This window comes from Malania oleifera, chromosome 10, assembly GCF_029873635.1.
Source record: "Malania oleifera isolate guangnan ecotype guangnan chromosome 10, ASM2987363v1, whole genome shotgun sequence".
NCBI classification, from domain to species: Eukaryota; Viridiplantae; Streptophyta; class Magnoliopsida; order Santalales; family Ximeniaceae; genus Malania; species Malania oleifera.
This window is the reverse complement of record NC_080426.1, coordinates 27,410,991-27,420,248: the sequence shown is the minus strand read 5'-3', so window position 1 is coordinate 27,420,248 and position 9,258 is coordinate 27,410,991. Positions and strand designations below refer to the sequence as shown.

Here is a 9,258-nt window from a genome sequence, read left to right as displayed (position 1 = left end):
TCTTCTGCCTCTTAATTTTCACCAATCAAGGAATCTTTGTCAACTAACAGATAATTTAGATTTCCACTGAAGGAAAGCTCAGAACATTTTCTCCAGATTCGTCAGAAAAGCATCAGACACTTTACAAAAGCATCAGCTAAAGAAATCGAAATATTCAAGAACAAAATTCCTCTAAAAATGTTGAGGGACGGCGCCAAATTCCCAGTTGAGTAATATTTAAGTTTCTCTTCTGACCAAAGGCCATCTTCAATGCAGCAGAGCAGGCACTGGTGAAATTAAGCTGCACAAGCAAGAAATTAAGCTACAGGAGAGGTGAAAGACAGGATGAAACACGAAGTAGCGAGACTACGGCACATTATGCATAATTTTGGCATTTGTTTATTTTCTCCACTTATTTCACATTTCTAACGTTTCAGTTTAGTTATAATTATTCAACTTAGTAAACAAAATAAAAATATTTAAGGCAACAGAATAGAGATTACCTGAGTAATTAATGTAAATTTAAGTACTTAAAACTTCAACAAAACAAACAAACATTAGCAATTTAAATACCTCTTAATGTCTCTCTTACCTGTGCATCTCAAGGATGTGAGACAAAAAAAAATATTAACATACAAGTAGTGTTTAGAAACATGAATTTCAGGCTTTGAATATAAATGAGACTCAATAAATTTTTTATTACTTTTTATTCAAATCCAAAATCTGAACTTCAAGTTCCCAAACACGGTTGATATTTTTGATAGGAAAAGATAAGCATTTAAGATCAACCACAAGGTTTGTACATGATATATGTGTGCTGCAGCAGGAAAAAACAAAGGGCACCCTTAACATGTTTCGACGCAGATTAGCCTCACTGTCTTGCCTGCAAAAAATGACAGGCCCATGCTTTCTGCATAGAAGCTGAATTCTGAGAAATCCCAACCAACAATTCTCCAACTTCAATTCTCAACCAATCATGTTCCCAAAGAAGGGAAAAATTTCAACCTATCGGGGAGTCAAAAAAGAATAAGCACAATTCAGTATATGTTTTTTCTTTTCTTTTTTCATTTTCTGCTATCAACAAATACAAAAGAATACACTAGGTTATTAATGTACAGGAAATTTGGTAACCTGATTTTCCACCAAAACCAGATCTGACAGAGAGACGATTTACATACTTTGTTTTAAAAAGAATTAGACTCCTGAACAACCACTGACTATTTCCAAGCAAGCCATTAGTTTCCGCAAGCCCTTTACATCCTCTCGATTATACCTGTATAGCAATCTATGCTTCTGAACACTAGGACAGTCTCAACATCAGTACAAAAGACTTCATACAGGATTTCCCTCTCCCCCCCCAAAAACCCACTTGAACCTGCTTCTCTTCAGCCGACACAACAAAATCAGTCACTGCAATGCAAAAAATGCACTTCATGATCCTCTCTCTCAAAGAAAATAAATTCCTGTATACAACACGAAAGGACGTATGTAATATGAACATCCTTTGCAGATACATTGCATTCCCCAAGAAGTTCGGCTGCTGCATCAGAAAGGATGAGCTATTTCACACGGAATTCATGCCTAAATATGGTCAGGTTCTGTGTGAACTTATCCCTGTTCTTTGAATCCAAGCTTCGAGTAACATCTGCCATAAGTTTGTCAAAACAAAGGGCCAATCGCTGGTGTTGATCCACTGGCTGCAACAAAATGCAGAAGATAATGTCGGTGAACAAAGAATCCGAAAAGTGAAAACAAGACTTTTGAAAGGTTTACACCAATATATGCTTTTGTAGGACTCCAAAGAAGCAACCAAAGATGCTCAAATAAAGAAACAATATTTGATGTGCACACTTGAAGTCTTTGGGGCAGCAAGGCTCCTCTTTTGATTTGGTGTTCTTTCACATCAGACAGCAAATACAGGTGAATACCATTTTAGCACCCATAACTTATCTTGAAGAATATTATCCATTATTAACTACTGGATGATCTAAAACTAGGCAGATTACAATTAGATAATAGTACGGATAGTTTCCTGTCCTCTGTTGGGCAGGGGCTGACATTTTAGAAAATAATTACCATGTACTATGCTGCGATGCAAGAATAATTTGGGCACCAACAAAAAAGTTTAAGAAAAATATTGGCAGAATATATAAATGACATGGGAGAACGACATACTCAGTAAAACAATATGGTATAGTAAACGCATCACACATTACTGTGAGTGATGCAATAACCCAGGTGGTGATGATGCATACATAGGCAAATGGTTGGACAAAGGTTTTAAATTATGGTAGCAGATAGGTGATGAAGGTATTCAAATATGGTGGAGACTAACAGCTCAACCATGGTCTATGGAACAAACCCAGTGCATATCAGCAGCTGAGCAACATATACCTCTTTTATAATAATAATTTACTTTGTCGTTCTTAGGGAACAATCTATTCAAATTTTCAAACACAAAATTTAGTTAAATATGCCGATAAAAAGTCATACAAATGAACAAATGAGAAATATAAATAACTAGTACAAAAACACTAGTAACTAAAATAATATAAAGGGGAAAAAATCCTTAAAGAGAAAATAATAGATGGAGTGCTAAGCCAATGCACTTAATGACTACCCCACAATTTACATATAAGAAATTTGTTGCATTAAAAATCAAGAGGCAGAGTGAGATTTACCTGTGAAGCTAAAATATGAGCTTTCAGATCAGTGAATATCTGCAGAAGAATGGTGGTTGACTCAGTGAAGAGCAAAATAACACAGTAGACACTTTGCATGCTATCAAGCAACCAGAAACTCAAAGCTTGGCCAAAAATAATACAATTCAAAACTCACCAGAAATCTTGATCAAGTTTCTAAAGATAGATAAAAACATATTGCACCATGATCTACATATGGTGGACACTAGGAAGAAGTATTGAAATGTTACATAAGTATATGAGAATACACATAAATATACAAATTGCCAAGTTTCCCAAGCAGTCTATAGACTCTAGTTTAGAAAGTAAAAACATGTCAAAACTGTTTAGTAAATTAAATGAGTTGAACAGTTAAATCATAATCATTTAAACTGGACATGCACACTACTTACAAGAAAGCTGCAATGGACCAGAATATACAATTATGAAAACTAATAGAACAAATGTGCAAATATTATGGCTGGGGCTAAGTTATGGATGAAAGGAATGTGAAAGGCATCTTTTAGCTAGGCACTGTAAAAAGCATTGACCATTGTATTTTTGCATTAAACAATAAAAAGGAAAAGATCTGCACTACAAACAGATAAATGCAGGAAAGAAATAAGAGTGAAAAAGTTCTCATGGTAGGATGAGAAGAAAAATGTAGAATGAGATAGAGAAATTACAGTTATTCCACAAAAACAAGAAGGTTCAATTTCAGTTTTGCTACAAAATCATTGTTCCTTCAACAGCATAAATAAAAATATCAAAAGCCTTTAAGCCAGTCTTTCATCCAAACTCAGATATGGACTTTATCCTGTCTATACCCGCTATAGAACATTACTCAAGCAGATTGGGCATATTATCAATATTAACATGCTGATGGGCAAAATAGATGCACACACAGGAAGCTGGAGTGCTAAAAAATAATAATAAATTATTAGGATACCAAAACATAAAAAGGCATGAGTATCACCTGTTCGTTGATGAGTATTAAGCTAAGCATTGGTCTACTAAGACTCCACTGATTGCCACAGTCCTCAAACAATACAATCTCAAAAAGAGTTTTCAGAATCTGCATAGAAAAACAGTTTTCAAATAACACAGCATCCAGCAATAGTAAAAAAAAAGGATAGGACATAAAAAAGAAAATTTGGCTCTAAAGGATGGGACAAAAATCCAAAATTTATTATACTTCTGCCCTCCAGTATATTAGAATGCATAATATGATGTATTACCCTACCACTGCATCTTATGCATAAAAGGATATACTGCATACCACTGGTATCTAAAAAAACACAATATAATGCATACATACATGAGACACATGACAACACATAGTTCAAATATTTTTCACCAGCATTAATGGGGAATTAAAAGCTTTATTATATAAACAAACTGTGACGCTGTTGTTCTATTGGTACATCAAGTATAAAGAAAATTTGCTTATCAAAATAGATAGATAAATAAGCTAAAAGAAAGCATTCAAGAGATTTGAGCAAACAAAAACAAATTCTTTCTTATGATGCTCAAACCTGAAAGGCTGAAACCACTTAATCCATGACTTCAAGAATCTCTTTTCTTAACTTTATTTAAAGCTGTTTATTACACTTACACTAGTCAATATTCAATAACTGTATTTTTTTTTAATTTTAAAATTTTTATTAAAATTTTTTTTTTCCCAACCCAAAAGACTTGAAAGGGGGCATTTCTAACGTGAAACTTATATCTTCAGACATCACATATGGCATAAATCATAATAATGCCAACATAAGTAACAAGTTGAACTTGTGCAACTATATTACTTATTCTGTTTTTCATTTTAAAAAGTGAAATAATCTCTGCAGTACTATGATGAAGAGTACTTCAAGAGCAGTTAAAAGCAATTTTAGCGATCAAAGCCTTTTGAAACATAATTTGATGTGGTGCCGATATGGGATTTCTTTAGTCTCTTATTTATTTTTCGTTGAGCCTTTTTCTTCTTTATGTTGGCAAATCATTAAATTGTTCTATCTAGGTTTTCTATTTTTATAAGTAATTATATTCATTCAAAGGCACCCAGAAGCTGCCAAAATAAACGACTTACAAATCTAAAAAGTGAAACCAAAATGGGCCTTGATAAATATTCCCATCCTTCCCAAAAGAGAGAGAGAGATTTCAAAATGAAAAATGCAACACCTAGTGCACAAAGTTCCCATGCCAGTTGGAGGTGGCATGGAAACTTTTCTTTCCATTGTATACTTTTCTTTCTTATGTTGTAGGAGGATATCTTGTCTGCCACCTTGTATTTCGGCAGACATTGTATTTCTTCTCTCCTGTAATGAAATTTCTTTCATATATAGCTGTCGCTCTATGGAAATTGGATGTTCTGTGAAAAGAAAAAACTATCATTGTCTTCTTCAGCAACCCAAGTATTCCTGGACTTTAGTTTTATGGATATTGCATTAATAGTGCCCCCAATGACTCTTCAAACCTTCTCTGCAATCTGTCATCAGCAGAGAACAAACCTTCTCCTTCCTTGATGCCCAGCTTCTTGATCATCCATTAAAGTTCTTCAACTTTGACATCCACAATCCTGAAGATCTCCTTATTCCATTTTCTTTTCTTTTCTTGTTTTTTTTTTTTTTTAAACCTCCTTCAACATTTTTAGCTTCCTTTCCAGACCAAAAACAAGGATTGCCCTCCACACTGAATCAATTCCATGACTGTCTATCCTGTTCCAGAAAGGTTACCACTTTCAGGCAATATTCTCAAATCTGAGTGGCCTTTTCCCTTTTCCCAAACCCCAACCAACTCAACCCCTCTTCCCCCAAAAAAAACAACAAAAAGAAGAAAAAAAACCCCACCAAGGGGGATCTTCCAGCCTTTTTCATCAATGTTGTAGTTAAAAGTCCTTTGTGGCTCTAGTTACTTTGCCCTCCTCACTCTCAAAATAGAATCCAACTGTGTTAAAATCACACCTTCCCCTCTTCGCACACCCAGGGAAACACCAATCAGTTCTGAGCTCAGTCAGTTCCTCCCAACAGAAGCATCTTCTATTCAGCCATGGACACCAAAAAAGAAACTTGTTCTTACCCAAGATCTATCAGGAAGGATATTGAATGCTTCCCTAGTCTCACATCCAGCTTAACGTTTATACATGTATTTTACATCACCAGGTAATCTCCTGCAGTGCCACAAGTTGGAAGGGCAGCCTGTCCAACATTTCTGCCACCTCAAATGATCAAACGAAATGGGTATGTCTCTCCCTCAATTTTGTTTCCTCAAGGCACACACACTCCAGCTTCCACCTTCTGAGACACTCTTTGAGAAACCTCCACGAAGAAGTTTTCCCTAAATGGGTTAGATCTCTTTTCCTTGTCAAAGAAAACCTTGAATATGTTTTCTAGAGAACGCCATTATTTTTTAGAAGCTTCATAAGAAAAACCAATGGCCTACCTCTTCCCTTTCTAGCTTTCAACAATTCTAAAAAAACTTCCTTACTGCCCTTCTCAAAGGCAGCAAAAACCTTTTCACCCGCACATCGAAAAAACCTAGCCCTTTCTCTAGGTTTCCTCTCTTGAAGCATTTCATGCATGCATGTCCACAAAAGAAATCATGATTGGCCAATATCTTGTGAAGATAACAACATTTCCTTTCAATTAGTTCAAAGTATTTGTGTTCATCAAACATTCTTCTCCCAATTTGGGACCTTGGGTGACGACCTTACAATGAACTCTCATATGGGAAACATCAATTTTCTTTTTAAGTTTTCTTCAATTTTATTACAGGTAACTTAGGATTCTTTTATTTTCTAGATGCATGCTTAGTTTTCCCCCTAGTTCTTTCTTCTTAATTAAAAAGAAAAAAGGGATTAGTAACGATATATTCAGACCAAAAGATGACGGAAGTGATCTTGATAGTGATTTTGCATGCAATAATGGCTTATAATTCGAACTAATTTCATGAGCATAATGGGTATGCTTCAGTAACCTTAGATCTAGTTGGAGACCTTTCCCATGTGCAGGCAATTCCACTTGAAGGCTTAAAAAAAGTTAATCTCTTTGAAGATGATGGTAAGGATATAGGATAGCAGGCGACTGATCAGGTTGAGGATGGAACTTTGCCTACCCATAATTCTCCTAGATGGGAGGTTGATGAAAAGGCAAGTGAAGCTCAACAATTGTAGGAAAAGATGGGTTTATGGTTGACTGATCCTTGAGAGAAAGAAGTTGGTTTATATTGTGGTAAAAGCAAGGGGAGAAAGGTGTCAACCTGAGTTGGCCAATTTAAAGTCTTCTGTCAATTATGACGGCAAGGGTTCAAGTAGGGGCTCTCTTAGTTTGTGTTAGGTTTTCCCGTTGCCTTTTTTTCGCATTTTTTTCATTATTTTACTCAATGTTTTAAAAGGCGAAGGCGTAAGGCGAGGCGTTTCAACCCTCAAAAGGCGAGGTGTAAGCCTTTTGAGAATTTGTTTTTTAAGATAAAAATTTGTTAAATAAATTATACATATTTAAAATAAATTAAAAGTTAAGAAAATCACAAATATAATGTAAAAAACAAAAACTAGATGTACTTCGCAAAATACTTGTTGGCCATTCAAAAATTGCTAACTCGAATACATGACATAAATCATGACAAGAGATAGCTATACCATTACAAAGTTCAAACTATTTTCATGACAGCTATACCATTACAAAGTTCAAACTATTTTCATGACGTAAGATACAAGTCCATTTATTTTGGAAAGGTTGAGGTTCAAGAGTTTTAGAAATAAACTCACATTATGACATTCCCTTTGTACAAACCTGTTTAAATTTTCTAACCAATTCTAACTTGAGAATCACACACCCAAAATGCGTAAGCCTCAACTAAAAAGGCGTAAAAGGCGTGTTTTTTGTAAAAATGCGTAAGCCTTAGCATGTAATGCATTAGCCTTTTTGGAATTTGGCATTTAAAATTGAGCCTCAAGGTGTTTTAACACTTTTGGGGGGAAACCATACTCACAACAACTTATCTTGTAAACCGAATGCTTTCCCAGCTCTTAAATTTCCAAACAACTTGTCAACTCCTTCATTCTTATCCCAACACCTGAATTGTCTCAACAATACCACTCAAAGTACTTGGGTGCTCCGTGTTTGTCCATGTCCACCAACAACACAAAAGTAAACTCGATTCCAAAGCACTCCAGTGTATATTCCTTGGTTACTCTCCAAACCAAAAACGGTACAAATGCTATTCCCCGGTTACAAAAAGACTACACACTTGCATGGATGTTTCTTTCTTTGAACATCAAACTTACTACCCCAAATATGATATTCAGGGGGAGAATCTCATACAGGAATACCAGCTTTGGGATATTGATGCCACAACAACCAACAACCACCCAAGTCCACAAGTAACCATCCCTCCTTATCTCAACTACTCCTACTCTTACTCCAAACCACAGTCACCAAACAGAAACAGAATCTAAAAATCTTCCACCTTAAACTCATGTCCAACATCTGAAACCAACCAATGGTGAGTTCATTGTATATTCTCAGAAGGAGAAGATTCAAGAAGATTTAGAGCAACAAGCACCTCCCGAGCAAAGTCAAGAATCTAACCCAAATGCAAGAACACATAAACTTCACCAGGTAACACTAGCTCTGAATTCATCACTAATGAGTCTATTGCTAATGACCTTGATTGTCCCACTGCTTTAAGGAAAGGTAGGAAGTCATGAACCAGTCATCCAATCTACAACTTTGTCTCTTATAAGGGTTGTCACCTAGCTTCCAAACATTTGTGGCAAATCTGAACAAAGTGCAAGTGCCTAACTCCATTCAATAAGCCATTTCAATTCCGGAATGGAAAACAGCAATATGGGAAGAAATGTAGGCACTAAAGAAAAATAGAACTTGGGAGATTTCAGACCTATCGTGTGGGAAACATCCAGTAGGATGTAAATGTATATTCACCGTCAAATACAAGGCTGATGGAAGCGTGGATAGATTTAAAGTGCGACTGGTTGCAAAAGGGTTCACTCAATCCTATGGCATCGACTACCAAAAAACGTTTGCTCTAGTAGCCAAATTAAACACTATTCAAGTATTACTATCATTGGCTGTCAATCATGATTGGCCTCTTCACCAACTTGATGTTAAGAACGCCTTTCTCAATGGAGACCTTACAGAAGAAGTCTACATGGACATTCCTCCTGGCTTTGAAACACAGGCAACTATGACTAAGGTATGTAAGCTCAAGAAATCCCTTTATGAACTGAAGAATTCCTCGAGAGCTTGGTTTGACAGGTTCAACAAAACAGTGAAGAAGTATGGGTATTCTCAGTGTCAAGAAAATCACACTTTGTTTATCAAACACTCAACCAAAGGAAAATTGGCGATTCTCATTGTGTATGTAGATGACATCATCTTAACAAGTGATTATGAAGACGAACTAATCAAGCTCAAAACCTTACTTGCCAAAGAATTTGAAACCAAGGATCATGGGAGCCTAAAATACTTCCTTGGAATGGAAGTAGCCCAGTAAAGAAAAGGAATTTCAGTGTCACAATGGAAGTTTGTACTAGATCTTCTTAAAGAGACAGGAATGCTTGGGTGCAACCCGGCTGAAACAC

The 9,258-nt window shown here is 35.8% G+C and overlaps 1 protein-coding gene across 13 annotated transcripts in view; it reads right to left on the bottom strand.

Annotated features, from left to right (window-relative positions):
• Positions 1-490: 490 nt before the first annotated feature.
• LOC131165875 (uncharacterized) overlaps positions 491-9,258 on the bottom strand; it is a 100,810-nt gene continuing 92,042 nt past the window's right edge. For 10 of the 13 annotated variants that reach the window (XM_058124009.1, XM_058124013.1, XM_058124015.1 and 7 more), the window contains 3 exons: positions 3,637-3,735; positions 2,661-2,699; positions 646-1,676 (listed from right to left, as the gene is read on the bottom strand). In XM_058124009.1, coding sequence (XP_057979992.1) covers positions 1,539-1,676; positions 2,661-2,699; positions 3,637-3,735 — 276 coding nt within the window. In that variant the 3' untranslated portion in view covers positions 646-1,538. Of the gene's footprint in view, positions 1,677-2,660; positions 2,700-3,636; positions 3,736-9,258 lie in introns of all 13 variants that reach the window. The other 3 variants (XR_009139688.1, XR_009139686.1, XR_009139687.1) reach the window with 2 other exon arrangements.